This window comes from Amblyraja radiata, chromosome 8 (genome assembly GCF_010909765.2).
Source record: "Amblyraja radiata isolate CabotCenter1 chromosome 8, sAmbRad1.1.pri, whole genome shotgun sequence".
Taxonomy (NCBI): domain Eukaryota; kingdom Metazoa; phylum Chordata; class Chondrichthyes; order Rajiformes; family Rajidae; genus Amblyraja; species Amblyraja radiata.
In genome coordinates, this window is record NC_045963.1 from 8,334,105 (window position 1) to 8,352,411 (window position 18,307).

At 40.2% G+C, this 18,307-nt stretch overlaps 1 protein-coding gene across 1 annotated transcript in view; it reads left to right on the forward strand.

Annotated features, from left to right (window-relative positions):
* The window catches only part of usp34 (ubiquitin specific peptidase 34), a 181,136-nt gene that overhangs the window by 67,684 nt on the left and 95,145 nt on the right, over positions 1–18,307 (forward strand). Inside the window, 7 exon segments of the mRNA XM_033025144.1 lie at positions 707–861; positions 1,100–1,213; positions 7,870–7,969; positions 10,797–10,956; positions 12,053–12,179; positions 14,171–14,318; positions 17,507–17,607. Coding sequence (XP_032881035.1) covers positions 707–861; positions 1,100–1,213; positions 7,870–7,969; positions 10,797–10,956; positions 12,053–12,179; positions 14,171–14,318; positions 17,507–17,607 — 905 coding nt within the window.

The window sequence follows — 18,307 nt, forward strand, 5'->3', positions numbered from 1 at the left end:
GGATATGTAGTGAATGGTGGGATATAGATCATATGCAAGCAGATGAGATTAGTTTATCTTGGCATCATGTTTTACACAGACATTGTGGGTTGACGGGTCCCACTTCAGAGCTGTACTTTTCTATACTAATTATAATTACTAATTTATATGGACTAAGCTCCTTTGTTCTTGGTAGGAGCGTAGAACTGTGTGATGCCAGTTAAACTAAGCTTGGCCTTTGAAGCATGTGGAAGCTGATGATGTTCTTTTAGAAACAATTTTACAGTTTTCAAGCATCTGGACAATGCAATATATATCTTTGTTGTACTATAAACTGGGTAATTTTTGACAGAAATTAGAATGTTTAACTGTTAACTATATTATCTCATTATTTATTGAAATGAAAATTGATTAAATGAGTAAAGTCTAATTAAGATTCCAGACAGACCTATTATTGTATCACCACCCAAGTACTAGTATGTTTAGGATTTCTGCATATTTGTGCATGAACACAGCAGTCCATTGATTTCACTGGAGAGATGTGGCTGCAAGAAATCAAAGTTGCACATTGGTTAAAATCTTTTACATTGCTTTAAAATGTTTCACTTTTCATACCATGTTAATAGCTTAATTTTAGTAGCTCTGTCATTTTTAATTATTTCACAAACATTTTTTCCATTCCCCACTTCAAGAAATTAAGCTGCAACATCTCTGCTTTTTACTTTAGGACTAAGTCTTGATCAGGTGGATATCTTATGGCATTGTCTTGTGGAAGACCCTGAATGCTATGATGATGCATTACACTGGTTCCTCAATCAAGTTCGCAGTAAAGACCAGCATGCAATGGGCATGGAGACATACAAACATTTATTTTTAGAAAAGGTTAGTGAAAATTGCAGTTTATTTCCTTGGGTATCCAGCATTCCTGCAGGATTTTCTTCATACTTTAAAGATGTGTGGGTAAATGAAGGATGAAATGCCAGTGAAGGTGAAGTAGTCAGTAAGTGGGGCTACTTTTTCTGTAACAGCTTTTGTTTTGTCCATTATAGTTTGGTTAACCTATAGGTGGCCACTTCATGTGTTTTCTCATTCTGTCAAATTGTGTGTTTATATATTTCAGATGCCACAATTAAAACCAGAAACGATCAGCATGACTGGTTTAAATCTGTTCCAGCATCTGTGCAATCTGGCTCGTCTTGCAACCAGTGCATATGATGGTGGTTCTAGTTCGGAGGTGAGAGAAAAGTAAAATCTTGTATGTTGAAATTTCTGTTCAAGTCTGATGTTAGTGTGCAATGTTTTTGGCAAAGCCACTTGCAGCTGCCATTCCTCTTACAGGCCGATTAATATGTTGTTAATGGTTGCCTTGAGTTGGGCATAACATTTAAACTTTTCCCATTGGAAAATAGACCATTTCTCCCAGTAATGCTCAAATTTGACTGTGAGTTTATAATTGCCAGAATGAGTTTGTGGCATTTCAGATAACCATAGGAAAATTTGACAGGAGTTTGCTTTGAAATCCTGAGACCTAATTTAATTCAACAGGCTAAATTTTCAACCAGTTGTGTTTTACAGTGTTCTTTGGTATTCAGCCAATGATGAGGGGAATAGTTCCTTGTGACCTAACAATTCTTCAGATGCAACTTAAAAAAAAACCTAATTGGGTATTTGTTAGTATAGTTCATTTTAAAATGTAAATATATTCGCTTTTAAAAGTACATATATTACAAAAGCATTGCATTTGTTGGTTGTCATGATAGAGTCAGAGAGTCATACAGTGTGGAAACAGGTCTGTAGATTAGTGGCTCATCGCAACATAGTCCCACCTGCCTGCGTTTGGCCCATATCCCTCTAAACCTGTACTACCTAAACTTAAACCTGACGTGTCGATGGGGGCGCTGCAAGCCGGCGCCCTGTCAGCAGCGTGTCCGTTTCCCCCCAACTTTTTTTGTTTTTTTAGTATATTTTAAAGTGTTTTTTGTGTTTCTTTGTGTGTCTTGTGTGGGGGTTGGTGTGGGGGGGCGGGGGGAAAACCGTTTCGGTCGCCTCCTCCATGGAGAGGCGACTTTTTCCTGGCCGCCTCCCCCATGGCCTAACAACGAGGATCGGGCGGCCTTTCCCGGAGACGTGCCCGGGGCTTCAGCGGCGGGCGCAGCGTGGACTCTCGGCTTGGAGCGGGCGAGCCCTCGCTGGGGCTCGCCGGAGGGGAGCGCTCCGTTTCACTGGCCTGTGGCAGCCGGCAGCCTGAAGCCGCAGTCTGCAGAGTTCCAGCTGGCGCGGCGTCTGCAGCCCGGGATCCCTCGTGGGGAACCCGGGAGAAGAAGGAGCTTCCACCGCCGGCCTGCGGCCAACTTCTACCGTGGACCCGGTGTGGACTTGCCATCACCCCTAGAGGGGAGCTTCGGCCGCCGGCCCTGCGGTCTGCGGTGCTTCTGGCTGTGGCGGGAACTTTAAATCTTTGACCGCCGGCCTGCGGCCTTCACCAACCTAAAGCCGCGGTCTCCGGTGGGGAAGAGCCGATCCTGGACTGACTGGTCCTGACCACGGGGGGAAATGGAGGAGGACCGGCCAAATTGTGTGCCTTCCACCACAGTGATGAATGCTGTGGTGGATGTTTGTGTTAAATTTTTATTGTTTATTGTGTGTTCTTTATCATTGTACCGCTGCTGACAAATTCATTTCACTTGCACTTTATGTGCAATGTGACGAATAAAACTGATTGTATTGTATTGTACTCATGTACCTGTCCAATTGCTTCTTAAATGTTGCGATAGTCCCTACCTCAACTACCTCCTCCATACACCCACCACCCTTTGTGTGAAATAGTTACCCCTCAGAGCCCTATTAAATCTTTCCGCATTCACCTTAAACCTATGCCCTCTGGTTTTCGATTCCCCAACTCTGAGCAAAAGACTCTGTGTGTCTACCCGATCTATTTCCCTCATAATTTTATATACCTTTATAAAATTATAAAATCACTCCTCATCTTCCTGCGCTCCAGGGAATAGAACCCCAGCCTGCTCAACCTGCTGGAGGAGGTAGTTGAGGCAGGGACTATCGCAACATTTAAGAAGCAATTGGACAGGTACATGGATAGTACAGGTTTGGAGGGATATGGGCCAAACGCAGGCAGGTGGGACTAGTGTAGATGGGACATGTTGGTCGGTGTGGGCAAGTTGGGCCAAAGGGACTGTATGACTCTCTGACTCTATGACTCATCATCTTGTTTTTTGCATGACTCGATTAAATGGGTGATAATATTTCCCAGTAAGTAGGACATCCATGATTCTGTTTTATTTTAAACCCCATGTGTCTGAAATTGTTTCTGGATGTCTATTATTAATCAGAATCATAAAATTGTTATGGCACCGAAGCAGGCTATCAGCTAATCGTATCCATTATATTGACTGTCTACGATGACCTTTCTTTTGTTGCTTCACAAATATTTTCCCACCATATATTTATCTAATTCACTCCTGCAGGGTACAGCAGAACCTGCTTCCACCACAGCTGCATTTAGTTCATTCCAGATTCCAACCACAGACTGGGTAAAAAAAAGTTTTTTCTTGTGTCACTCTGAACTCTCTTCCCCTCCATTTTACACTTATTACTCTTGTCCTCAACTCTTCCTCCAGTGAGAGCAGCCTTCCGCTATCCACTGGGTGGGTTTCTTTTGGATGGCTCTAGTAAATCTCACCGCAAACAAAAACAGTCATGGCCCCTCTCAGCTATTTTTGTAACCGTGGTCCCTTATCTAAGGAACCATTCGTGTAGATACAAGCAACTGTAGATGCTGCAATCTTGAGAAAATTGCAAAGTACCTCACCATAGAGGAACTATTTTCATTGAACCTGTACCTCACTGTACTTGTGCTTCTGACAATAAACTCTATTTGATACTTTAGTGTTAGAAAGAGCATATGTATGGAAAGATAGCAAGTATTCCTTCATCTTCTTTCTATCCACTGAAGTCCAAAAAAGTGTTTTGTTTGCTATTCAGTCAAATCATACCATACATGAGTAGTATTAAGCCGTTCACAATGAAAAGAGTGGAATGATTATAGTGGCTGATAGTAGATCATCTTTTGGGGCCAGCACACAGACACTCTGCATTTATACTCTGTACCCCTCAAGATAAAGCCCCAAATCATGGTTATTTCGTATGCCTGGTAAACTCATTTCTCAACCTGTTCTGCCACTTCCTGTGATTTCATTGTGTTAAAGATAGATATTTTAGTTGCAGCACTTTGATTTTTGTTACTGCATTAATCAATGGGAAATTTAATCTAACATATCAATACTTCGGTTTGAATACCATATGTTAGGAAAGAAGCAAAATTCGGTGATTACCGAATTATGCGATAAGTTTGAGATCATTTCATTATATTATTTATCTTTGATTTAATTTATTAAAACGAATGGAAAGCGGGGATTAGTGGAGACAATGTATTTCTTGCAGACTGGAAGGAAGTATCCAGCAGGATCTTTTGGGTCCAGTATTAATTTTACTGCTCTTTTCCATATAAATGATTAACTCGGGGGTAAAGTGCATAATTTAAGTTAATCAGTAACACATATCTTGTTAATAACGTAATAGAGTAGCAACTGATTTTACAAGTTTGCACACACAATAGTAAATGACTGGATAAATAGTTGATGAAATCACTTGCAGGAAGGGTAGGAAGAATGAGGAAGATAGGTTTAGACTAAAACACACAATTTAAAAAGAGGTGCCTGGACAGAAATCTGAAAGATCTGATATACACTATCACACAAACCAGCCTCCTCCTTCCTCCGAGAGATCAACTTTATCTACACTTCATGGTGCCTCATAAAAACAGCCAACATAATCATTTACACCCCAGTCATCCTTTCTTCTCTCCTCTTCCCTCAGGCAGGCAATACAAAAATATTCCCCACCAGATTCAGAAACTGCTTTTTCCCCTCTGTTAATAGACCTCTCATAAGTTAAGGGTCTAGTCTGTATACAGAGTATACTAAACTGCGTATACTTTGTAACTTTATCAGCACTGTTATGTGGCGACTTTTGCATACCTTGGATATGCAAGCAAAGAATTTCACTGTGACTTGTCACGTGGCTATAAAGCATCAATTAATTCATTCATTCATTCATAGTCCCTGATCTCCTCGCCTAACTCATTGCAGCCCCTACAGTTTACATCTGTACTTCCTCTGGAGCTGTAACATTATTATGCTGTAGCACCACATTCTGAATTCTGTTTTTTTTTTTTTCTTTCCTCTACCTGTTGTACTTGTGTGTGGCTTGATTGTACTCATGTATAGTATGATTTGACTACATAGCATGCAAAACAAAGTTTTTCACTGTATCTCGGTGCACGTGGTCATAATAAACAAACACCACGTGTTCAAACGTAGTGGGACAATTAATGACGCTGCCTTAGTATGTAATATCCTGGTTTTGTTTATGAGACATGCGGTAAAAACAAAAGTTGTCGCTATCAAAGAATATTCATAAATTGCACAAAGGTTTCAGATGAAAGATTAATTCATGGCATAACACTTCAGAAGGAATGTCCGAGCTGCTAAGGAGCTACTGGAATGAGGGTCTAGTAGGTATCAAAATGCATGTAGGTATTACAAGTTGAAGCAATTAAAACTGCATGCAAATATTGAGAATTTATTGAGTTGTTTGGCAGTTACCTGATCTACATATTTAATTTCCATTTCATCCAATAATATACCTATTGAGAACTTTTCAAATTATTTATAATTGGATTTCATGAACTCGACAATCGTAAATCATTTCTGTAAAGAGAGTAAAAGATTGATTACAAAATTAACAGATTTAATTTGTTGTGTCATTTGTTTGTTTTACTTTTGAAGAAACACTTTTTTAACCCCCTACTGAGATGTGGTTCCTGCAATACAGTGAAATAGTAAGAAAGCCTTTCCAGAATGGAAAAAAAAGACAATTTATCCAATTCACTCTGGGTTCTTGGACTAATCAGAATAATGTTGACATTTAGTGTACATGAAAGAATGTCATGTCTGATTGATTCTCATTATTTGTTAATCATTACTATGGTAAGGCTTTGTAAAGCTCTGCCTAATCTATCTCTGTCTTCCATCTTCTGAGAAGTTATCATTGTTGTTGTTTATGTGGAACTTGCAAGTTATGAGGGAAATAATTGGTTAAGATGTAGACATCTCAAAGTGATTTCCGTTTTCAAATTTATCAAACGCTGCCCTTAATTTTTTCAGTGTTTCCAACTCACTAGCCCCAACATATATTTTTAATTGCTTAATTAATTGTAAGGCTGCTTTTCTTTTGAATTAGCGCCACTGTTAGCAATATGAGTTATTGCAATAACTACTCATTGTCTGAAAAAAAGGAATGAATTGATCATTATGAAAATTCACTTTCCTTATGTTATGCGTGAAGTTATCAGTCAAGTTCAAGAAGAATAAACTCGTGTCTTTAAAACGGAAGGACTGATGAGCATTAGTAATTGGTTGCATGGGAAACCAGGAAGATATAGATTACCTGGTCAGTTGGGCACAAAAGTGGCAAGTGAGAGAATTGCAAGGTAATGCATTTGGAGGAAGGATGCAACAGGACAAAAGAATATAAAAATAAATAGGAAGATAGTGGATGGTCTTGAAGTGCTGAGTAACAGAGTCAATTTGTCGCTTTTGCAGAAATTGAACAGTTGAAAAGGCTTTATGTTAGCTGTATGCTGTGCAAGTTATTTCACTGCTTGAGAACAGTGTTCCATTTTGAATCCCATATTATAGGAAAGATGTGATTGTACGATAGCTTGGAAGATTTGCATGGTTATTTTTGTGGCTGGAAATTTTTAGCTTTGAGGAAAGAAGCGATAGTTTTGTATTGTTCCTCGGAGTAAAAGGGAATGAATAGAGATTCACTGCACAGTGGTGCAGCGGTAGAGTTGCTGCCTTATAACGCCAGAGACCTGGGTTCAATCTTGACTAAGGGTGCTGTCTGTACGGAGCTTGTACATTCTCCCTCTGACTGCTTGTGTTTTCTCCTGGTGCTTCAGTTCCCTCCCACATCCCGAAGACGTGCAGGTTAGATGAATTGGCGTCTGTAAATTGTCCCCAATGTGTAGGATAGAACTAGTATAGGGGTGATTGCTGTGCAGACCTGGTGGGCTGAAGGGCCTATTCCCATGCTGTATCTTTAGTTTAGGTTAGAGATACAGCGTGGAAACAGGCCCTTTGGGCACTCAGTCCGTGCCGATCCGTGATCCCCGAACACTAAAACTATCCCATGATTTGTAGTTGTTGGAATGGCCTTGGGGTGCTACAGAGTACCTATCCTTTGACGTGCTCATATAGCCCTGGTATTTATCTGGATTTTTTTTCAGTTGCGTTTCTGCTCAGTGGTGTCTTGCATGTTACACGGTGGGAATTAGGTGATGGTAAAGACATTGAAAGTCGAAGGTCAGTCGTTAAATTCTTACTTGATGGAGATGGTAGTTGTCTGGCCCCTAGTATTAGCCTGAATGTTTTGGGTCTTCTTGCTTGTAGGCATTTTTGTTTCAATTACTGAGGTTTTTGTGAATGGAATTAAACATTGCATAACCATCAGCAAACATCTCCTTATGATGGAAGAGAACCATTGAAGTAACTGGAGATTGATTGGCCAAGGGCATAGCAGCATTGTCCTGGTCGTGGGATAATTTTCCACCTCAGACAGCAGCCCTCTTCCTCAGTGCAAGGTCTGACATAGAATCATAATCCCCAATGTTTGGGGGCTGTTCAAATTTCTTTTGACTACCATGAACACAAATAGTAAAATTGTTGCCTACTGCATCATAGATTTCCTATGATTCCATGGTGGTATTAAAATGATGATGAAGTATATTCCTTTCTTTTTCCAAAGCAGCTTTGTGGAATGGATCAACTCTGGGGCATTGCATTAAGGGCTCAAACAGCTGATGTTAGCCGAGCCGCTATCCAGTACATCAATTCATATTATATTAATGGTAAATAACCTGATTTTATTTTCAATTATTTTACAAGTAATGGCTTATGGTTTGTAGCATGAAATGTGGGATTTGTAATAATTGTTGATATGGTATAGGTGGTGCACTTGGCCTGTGAGGCACTCTTTTGAAGGTTCTCCGAAAATCTACGATTATAGGTCCTTAAGACGTTATGTGTGACAGAATAAGCTCTTCTTCCATGAACTCCCATCATAACATGGAGATGTGGATAGAGTGGATGTGTTTCCACTAGTGGGAGAGTCTAGGACCAGAGGTCAAAGCATCAGAATTAAAGTTCCTTTAGTGAGAAATTGAGGAGGAATTTCTTTAGTCAGAGGGTGGTGAATCTATGAAATGTATTGCCACAGAAGGCTGTGGAAGCCGTCAATGGATATTTTTAAGACAGAGATAGATAGATTCTTGATTAGCATGGGTGTCAGGTGTTATGGGGAGAAGGCAGGAGAATGAGATTAGGAGGGAGAGTTAGATCAGCCATGATTGAATGGCATTGACTTGATGGGCCGATTGGTCCAATTCTGCTCCTATCACATGATCTTATGAGATATTGGGGGGGAATGTGAGTTGAGGCAAGGGGATTGCCGAAGTGGGGAGGGGGGCGGGCGGGTGAGGAGATTGTCAGGCAGGGGGAAATTGTATGGAGAGAACGATTAAAGCCCTGTACCACTGTACGAATTAATTCAAGAGCTCTCCCGAGTTTAAAAAAAAATCTAACTCGTGGAAGCACGTAGAATGTACGTAGCGGGTACGTCGGAGCTTGGGGACGTCTCTTAGCGGCTCGTAAAGGCTAACGTCAGGTACTCTGGAAACGCGATAAGCTCGGGAAGACTCGTGAAGATTTTTCAACATGTTGAAAAATGTCCACGAGAGCCCCGAGTACCGACGAGCGGCCATTACCATAAATCTCCGAGTCTGAATCAGGGCAAACTCGGGAGAACTCTTAAATGAACTCGTACAGTGGGACAGGGCTTTTAGGCACATATTTGGTGGGGTGAGGATGGTTGTCTGATGATTGGCATGATAATTTGCATCCTGTTCCCTCTTCCCCATGCCTCGGTTCCCCACCACTAGCACAGGGTATTCTGAATTTGTCAAGAAATCAACAAATTTGAAAAAGTTCAGGATTGAGTTCTTTAAAGTGGTCCTATCAATTTCCACTTTATATCTATTTGTATGGCAACATTATTAAACATTTTGCAGTTGAGCCTTTTCGGTCTCTTCCATTTAATATATTTAAACTTTTCATTTTGTTTTCTTTATGATTGGACTAAAGGTGAGTGTTCATGGGGCTTAGACGTGTTGTTTTATAGGTCTTAAGAAAGTTAATCCATCTCTAAGATTCATCCATCTCTAAGATCCGACTCATCACCCACACCAAATCCTGGCATCACATCACTCCAGTCCTCAAACAACTTCACTGGCTACCCATCTCCCACCGGATCACCTACAAAATCCTTATCCTCACCTAGAAAGCCCTCCACCATCTGGCCCCCCCATATCTCACTGACCTCCTCTCCCCTTACCAACCCTCACGGTCCCTCAGATCCACATCAGCCGGTCTCCTCTCCATCCACAAGTCCAACCTCCGCAGTTTTGAGGACAGAGCCTTCTCCAGGGCAGCTCCCAGGCTCTGGAACTCCCTGCCCCAACTGATCCGCAATTCCGTGTCCCTCACCATCTTCCAGTCCCGCCTCAAGACCCATCTCTTCACCTCTGCCTATCCTTAGCCCCACGTCCCCCTCCCTTTTCATCTGTGCATTAATTGCCTCATATTGTGTTTTGAATTGAATTCTGTCTACTTTGTGTACTAGTCATGTCTCTACTATTTATTTCAATCCCCTTACATGTTTTTCCTCTACCTGCTAAATTTTTGTAAGGTGTCCTTGAGACTTGAAAGGCGCCCATAAATAAAGTTTATTATTATTATTATTATTATTATTAAGATGGAAATGTAATAAAGTGGTGTGACTGTCAAATTTTTGCTGATGCTAATCTCACCTTTGCAAAAAACGAATTTAAAATAAGCAAAGTGTAGTGAGGAGACTGTTGGAGTAGATTGTGTGGCTGAGGCTGGAGGGGCTGAAAGCTCCATCTTACTTTTTCTAAGAGGAGCGACTGACTGAAGGGATTGTTTGGAGCACAGGAACTTGACAGATGTTGAGGATAAATCACTGGGAAGTTAGCAGGGTTAAAGTTGGCAGTATGTGGTGCTGAACAAATGAAGGAACAGAGTGACAATGATGCACAAATGCCTTGGGCTTCATTTACCTGGAACCTGTAATTCCTCCAGCTATCCCCTGATACCATACCAAGTCCTTGCTGAAAGAACAAAAATCCAAAGCAGCATTAGGTCTCAGAAAGAGCTGAAGGATATTAGAAAAGAGATTGGGACTGTGGCACTAATTCTAAAACAGCGCTGACAATTCAGAGAGGCCCTATCCTTCAGCATTGTATGAAAAAAGACCATCAAACATTTACAAGGCCTTTCTATCTTTCAAAATTTCTTTTTTTGTGAGAGAACAAAAATACCATATGATAACCACTTTATATTTCTTTCTTGTAGATGGTAACATTTACAAATGTATATACTGGAATTCATAATGAAAACAGTCTATGGAAACCTGTCATGTAATTAAACCTTTTCATAAAATTGTCTTTGTGGCATCTGTATTTTATAACATAATTCAGAGCGATTTCAACCTACAACCCATTTTACTTTTGTTTTTTGAATTCTTGGAAGCTTACTTAAGATGCATATTGTAAACCACTGAAAGGGAGGCACAAATAAACACGTCTACTATTGCTTCAGGTAAAACTGGCTTGGAAAAGGAGCAAGAATTTATCAGTAAGTGTATGGAAAGCCTTATGATGGCATCAGAAAATCTTGAGAAAGAATCACAATCCAGCCTCACGATTATTGAAAGAGGACTGTTGATGCTAAAAACACACCTGGAAGCATTTAGGAGAAGGTAAATAATTGTTTAAAAATCACTTATTTAAATGTTGTATTTCATACGCAATTTCTGCAGACTCTCCCTTAACCTATTTCCATCCTGCTTTTACTTTCATGTGGTCTGTTTTTGATTCTTCATGAAAGCGGGTTCTTCAGCCCATCAATCCACCCTGACGACAGTCACCCATTTTATACTAATCTTGCATTAATCCCATTTTTTAAATTCTCCCCACATTCCCTTCAATTCCTTCCAGATGTTGCCATCTATCTACAGACAAGGGACAATTTTCAATAATCAAGTAAATAGTGTGTCTCTAGGATGTGGGAATAAATTGGAGCACCTGGAAGAAACCCATGCAGTCACAGAATGTGCTTGCTCCACAAGGACACCTGAGATTCAGGATTGACATGTTGCACCACTGTTTTGCCCCTATTCCTGTTCTTTGTTCATGCAGCACCAGCACACAATTCACTAGACTTTATTGGACATCATATCAGACTGAAGAAGGGTCCCAACACAAAACATCACCTATCCAGTCCTTCCACATATGCTGCCTGACGTGTGGAATTACTCCAGCACTTTGTTTTACTCAAGATTCCCGCATCTGCCATTCCTTTCGTCTTCATCTAAAGACTGGCCGCATTCGTTTCCAATACTGTACGACTAACGTTATTTACAGCAGTTGGACACCATGGCACTTGCCTCAAATTTTGGTGGCCTGTCCACGATTATATCAGAAAATCTGTTCTTGAACAGTCATATTATGTTCTACCACTTGATATATTCAATCGCAAACACCATTAGCCATGTAATATTATTGGGTTGACAACCAACTGGTAGATTATGTTTCTTTTTAGTTCCAAAATCTGCTATGTATTGAAATGTTGGAACTGGTCAAATATTTTGATTCCATTGGAAATTAATTAATTGTCTGCTAGACTCTGGCAATCTTTCTTACAATTATGGAAATACATAATTATAATAAATATTAATAGAAATTGTTAGTGCTTTGTTACTTGAAAAAAAGTTTAAATAAAATATTAATCCAGTTTTTATGTTGCAGGTACAATTTAAGAAAATAATAAAAAATGTTTTTTCAATGTTCCCATAGGTTTGCATACCATTTACGTCAGTGGCAGATAGAGGGTACCGGTATTAGCAGTCATTTAAAGGCCCTTAGTGATAAACAGTCCTTACCATTACGAATTGTTTGTCAACCAGCTGGGCTGCCTGATAAGGTAATTAAAATGTTGTGAGTTGTTGCTAACTGGTATGAATCTATACTGTGGACAATGTTTAATTGTGTACTTTGGACCAAATGTATTTGTTTAAGTAAACAAGATATGCATTTGCTGCAATGCTAATTTGCATTAGAGCAGTTGGCAGAATGACAGTGACGATTAACTCCAGTTCCAACCAGATAGATCAACTGATTTGTATAAATGTAATCAACAGAATTTTAGGATGCATATTCAATACTTAATTCCCTCTGCTGTTATTAAACTATTTGGTTTGCTTGTAACTCAAATGGCTAAATTGGAATATTACAAAGCTAATCTATTTATTTAAATTCTGGGATGTTTAATTGATGATGTCTTGGCGGTCCCACCTTCCCCATTGGAGATTGATTTGCAATCTTCTATAAATTCTGATAGTTGATAAAATAAGTACCTAAATTGGAAACTAATGTCAAAAATGATGTCATTGTGCTACATCTCCAAATTGGGTGTTGCAAAACAGTTAATTTATAGAAACGAGGCTACTCGCAAACCAGAGGAACAGCACCTCATATGATGCTTGGGTGGCTGCAACCCAATGGTATGAACATTGCATTCTCCAATTTTTGGTAACAACCCCCTTTTTTACCCTCTCTTTCCTGTGTTCACCCACAACTCTCACTATTTGAATATTCCCCCCCGCACCTCACATCCCCTTCCACCTATATCCCTCCTTCAAGCTGTATATTTTACTCCTTTCCTTATTTTATCCATCCATCTATCAAACAAACCCTCCTCATCTATATACCCCTATCACATACCAGACTTTGACTTGCCCCCACCTCTTTTCGGGTGTTCACCCTCCCGACTACAGTCAGTCGGAAGAAGGTTCCCGATCCAAACGTCGCCTATCCATTCCCTCCATAGATGCTGCCTGACCCACTGAGTTCATCCAGCACTTTCTTTTTAACCCTCTGAAATGGTTGTGCAAGCTCATCAGTTATTCACAAGCAATTAGGAATAGACAGCAAATGTGGTGCTGCCATGTGATAGTGATTCATCAGGAAATCTGATGGTGGCAGCCACCATTTTTAAGGAGATTATTAAGCTGTGGTGGTGGTTATTTGTACTAAGGCAAATAGGCAGTGATGATCATGTGTCATTATTATCAATTATTCGTGTCCTCTTAGAAGTAGCATTTATTTCCATTCATAGCAATGCCAATTACCATTTATTAAATTTCTAAATATATTTGCACAATGTACTGTGGACCAATAGCAATATTAGATCAAGTTCTCAATATTTAAGAATGTAGAACAGTACAGCAAAGGAACAGGCTCTTTGTTCTACAATGTCTGTACCAAACATAATGTAACGTGATCCATATCCTTCCATTGTCTGCATCTACATGTGCCAACCTACCCGTATTATGTTCATCTCCTCCACCATCCTTGGAAGGGCATTCCAGTCACCCACCACTCTGTATAAGAAACTTGTCCTGCATATCTTCTTCAAACTTTCGCCCTCTGTCCTCAAAGCTATGCCCTCTAGCCTTTGATATTTCCACCCTGGGGAAAGGTTCTGTCTACCCTATCCATTGCTTCTCATGTATTAATGTTATATATATTTTTTGGTTAACAAGCTACAATTTGAAAGATGAACCATGCAAGGCATTGATTTGCTAACACAATCTCTTTTTTTGATTTAAATATGTTATTTTAGTCTAAAGAGCAAATAATCATTGCTGTAAAGTAATTATGGGGTGGTTATAGATTTCTTCAAAACAACATTTAACCTTCAGTTATAAATACCATTCTGGCTTATTCTTAATATTTGTGAATGTGCGTTACTACAAATAAACACGGGTAACCTTTTGCTGCTACTATTCATTGCATTGTATATTTGCCAAATAGGAAGTTGATCTACATAACTGAATTTAAAATGTTTAATATCTGGGAATGTAATGTGAGGTTTAAAATTTGTATTTTATTTTCATACATTTTACTTTGTAGATGACTATTGAAATGTATCCTAGTGACCAAGTTGCAGATTTAAGAGCTGAAGTTACCCACTGGTATGAGAATCTGCAGAAGGAACAAATGAGTCAGCAAGCTCAGCTGCAAGAATTTGGCCAAAACAGCCGGCAAGGAGATTTTACTGGTATGTGTGGTTTATGCAATTGAAAGTATATGTATTTGTCTTCACTCTCTTTCATCACCCTATCACTCTACCGCCACCATTCAGATTATCATAATGTATTACTGGCCCTTCCTGTTACAGAGTAGCTACCTTATTTGAGCTCCGTAGAGTCATAACGGAGCGCGGAATTGTATTGTATTGTATTGTATTGTATAAAGCATGGAAACAGGCCCTTGGCCCCAACTTGTCCATGCCAACCAAGATGCCCCACCTACACTAGTGGCCCGCCCAAAATCCTCTACATCATTCCGATCTATGTACCTGTTCAAATGTTTTTTAAATGTTCTAATGTATTTGCCTCAACTACCTCCTCTGGTAGTTCGTTCCATGTACCCACCAGACTGTGGAAATAGTTGTCCCTCGGGTTCCTATTAAATCTTTCCTCTCTCATCTTAAACTTATGTACTCTGGATCTTGATTCCCATCTAGCTAAAAGACAGTGCATTCACCCAATATTTCAATCTTTCCAGCTTCAAAGGTTTCAAAGGTCTTTTATTGTCACGTGTGCCAATTAAGGTACAGTGATATGCGAATTAGCATACAGCCATACTAAAAAAGCAACAAGACGCGCAACTACGTAAAAGTTAACATAAACATCCACCACAGTGGATTCCCCACATTCCTCCCTGTGATCGAAGGCAATAAAGTCTAATCTTCCCTTGTTTATCTCCCGCGGTCGGGGCAGTCGAATCATCCGTCGGGGCGATCGAAGCTCTCGCAGCTTAACACCATCCTTCCTACAGCAGGGTGACCAAAACTGAACACGATACTCTAAATGCGGCCTCACCAGCATCTTCTGCAAAATACTCCAAAAGCGGTTTGTCTAAAAATACCCCAAAAACATTTGGGCAATTTATGATCTTTTTGATCATATCTCCATTTATTATCCTTTTTGCCAACTAGCTTCACTTTGCCTTTCCCTCTTTATAGTTTGTAATGTTGTTTGTCTTCCAATCACAAACTTTTCCAGCACGCCGTCTCTGGATCTCCTACACTTATTGGCACTTGGTATCTCTGACAACATTTTTGAGATAGCATGGATTCATTTTCAGCTTGCACTCCTGTTTTCATTGGTTGCTAATTTTTGATTCTTGTTTCCCTTCTATTGTTTGATTTCCCTGTGCACTATAAAGCACGCTGAATCATTTCATACAATCAGGAGAACAAACAAAATGTTGTGATGGTTTACAGTCTGCATCTTACAATGCAAGTAAAATATAAAACCTATATTTATGCTAAAGTGCAATTATTCAGTAGCAGTGTTTTAAAGCAAAATCTGCCTTTGTCCTCAAGGAATATGAGGATTTGAAAGAGTATTGGTGAACATAGTTTTGTCATATTATTAATCCATAGGTTTTTCTAAATTTCTGAAGAAATGTTGCATTTTAGAGCTTCCTTCTGAAATAATTCAGTTTTCCTTGTTTGTGTACACAAATTAAAATTGTCTATTGTAGGTTCAACTGCACCACTTGGTGAAAATACAGATTGCAAAATACAACAGAAAACAGCAAAGATCATGTTCGATCGTCTGACTTAGTTCTTTCCTAATCACCTTTGTCTGTTTTAATTTAACTGCTGATTTGGTTGAAATATTGCTGTCAGGATATCATTCGATTAGATTAGCTTATTGTCATTTACTGTGGCTCCAATGAAATTCCTTCCTCATATGAAGCTCATAGAGTAAGCAGTATACATGCACCAATGATAAATATAAATAAATACGAGTGCAAAGCAGCAGAAGAGTGCAGAATTGTTGTGCGAGATCCAAGCAGTGCAAAAGAATATTAGTGCAATAATGGAATAATCGAATGAGGTAACAATGTTGGCAACAACTCAGAGAATGAGATGTGAAAGAAGTGATTGGTTCAGGAATCAAATAGCAGTCGGGAAGAAGCTGTTATTAAGTCTTGACATCCAAGCATTTTCAAGCTCTGTATCTTCTCCCAGAAGGCAGAAGAGAGAATAGAGAATGGCAGGGTTATAGGCATCCTTGACAACGCTTCCAGCCTTCCTTGTATAATGCACCATGAAGCTAGTTCAAGGTTTCAAGGTCAGTTTATTGTCACATGTACCAATTAAGGTGCAGTGCAATTTGAGTTACCATACAGCCATACTAAGTGAAAAGCAACAAGACACACAACCACATAAAAGCTAACATAAACATCCACCACAGTGGATTCCACATTCCTCACTGATGGAAGGCAATAAAGTTCAATCTTCTTCCTCTTTGTTTAGTTTAGAGATACAGCGTGGAAATAGGCCCTTCGGCCTACAGAGTCCATGCCGACCAGCGATCACCCGAACACACTAGGGAAAATTTGCAGACGCTGATTAATCCACAAACCTACATGTCTTTGTAATGCGGGAGGAAACCGGAACACCCTGAGAAAACTCATGCGGTCACAGGGAGAACGTACAAACTTCGTAAAGACAGCACCTGTAGTCAGGATTGAGCTCAGGTCTCCTGTGTTGCAAGACAGCAGCTCTATGACTGTGCCACTGTGCCTGCCCTGGATAGACTGGGTGGACTGTCCTGGATGGACACAGATCCATGATAGACTGAGCTGTGTTCACTACTGTCTGCAGGTTCAGGCAGCCAAGAGCTGAGCCTAGCAGTTGCCATTCCAGGCTGAGATGCATCACGTCAGAATATTTTCTGTAGTGGATCTATAGAAGTTCAAGGATGTGCTGAACGTTATCAGATGCCTAAGAAAGTAAACACGCTAATGTGCTTTCCTGATCTTTACATTATTGTGAAGAGACCAGGGTAACTTGCTGGTGATATGGAGCCTCGGAACTTGAAACTGTCAATCATCTCCACAACAGCTCCATTAATGAAGACACGGTGGTATTCACCTCCTTGCTTCCTTGGGTCAACAACCAACTCCTTTATCTTGCTGACATTATGGTCAGGCCATTGTCCTGACACCATAATGTGAGGATTTTGATCTCCTTCCTGTACTTTGTCTCATCATTGTTAACCCGCCCGACAACGACTGTATGATTGGCACATCTAAATATATAATTGTCCTATTACTTGGCCATGCAGTTGTGGGTGTGGAGGGAGGAGAGCAAGGGGCAGAGCACTACCCTGAGATGGAGCAGTGTTGACGATCAGTAGACCTAAACTGTTTATGTTTGTTTTTCAGGAGGTCTTATGGGACCTGTGAGAATGATTTCCTCAGGACATGAACTTACCACAGATTATGATGAGAAAACACTCAATGAACTTGGATTTAAAGATATGCAGGTAATTGAAATGTTCTTTTTTTAAATATATATGGCTGAGTTGGTAAATCTATAGGCACGGCATTAAGCATCATTGAAGGGCCTGTTCTACTATGGCGACCTAATTGGCCAGTTTAGGAGCGTCTGCGCTCGCCACAAGCTCGCAGCATGGTTGACACATGGTCCTAGGTGGTCACTGGTAAGCCTCCTTCATGGTCGAGAGGAGTTCCCGCATAGTGGTTACTACTCACGGCCTCAGTTTGGTCGCGGAAAATGTTTCAACATGTTGAATAATTTTCTGCGAGCAAAAATTGGTCGGAATGGAGAAAATCGATACTTTTGAACTCATAGTGTAGTGCTGGTGGGGTCGCCATGTCGTTGTAGGTAGTCGAGGTAGCTGTTAGAAATCTCCTTTGCTGACCTGGCATTTTAATTGGCTCATTGGTGAAAAAAAAACCGTAAGCACGAGTTTTCAGAACCAAGGAAAACCGACCGGTAATGTTAAATGCCCGCTAAACTTCACAGCTGTGTATCTCTGGCTTATTAAAAGTTGTCTGGCTTTTTTAAAAAAGTGTCTCCTCTCCTTCTCTCCCCGCTCTTTTAAAGGACTTACTGTACACTGTGCTAGCCATCTTTAACCTTCCTGTTCATCGCGGGTATCACCTTGGCTTTGCACCGTGTGAATTTCAGACAGCGCTCCCAGCTTTCCATGGCCCCCGCCT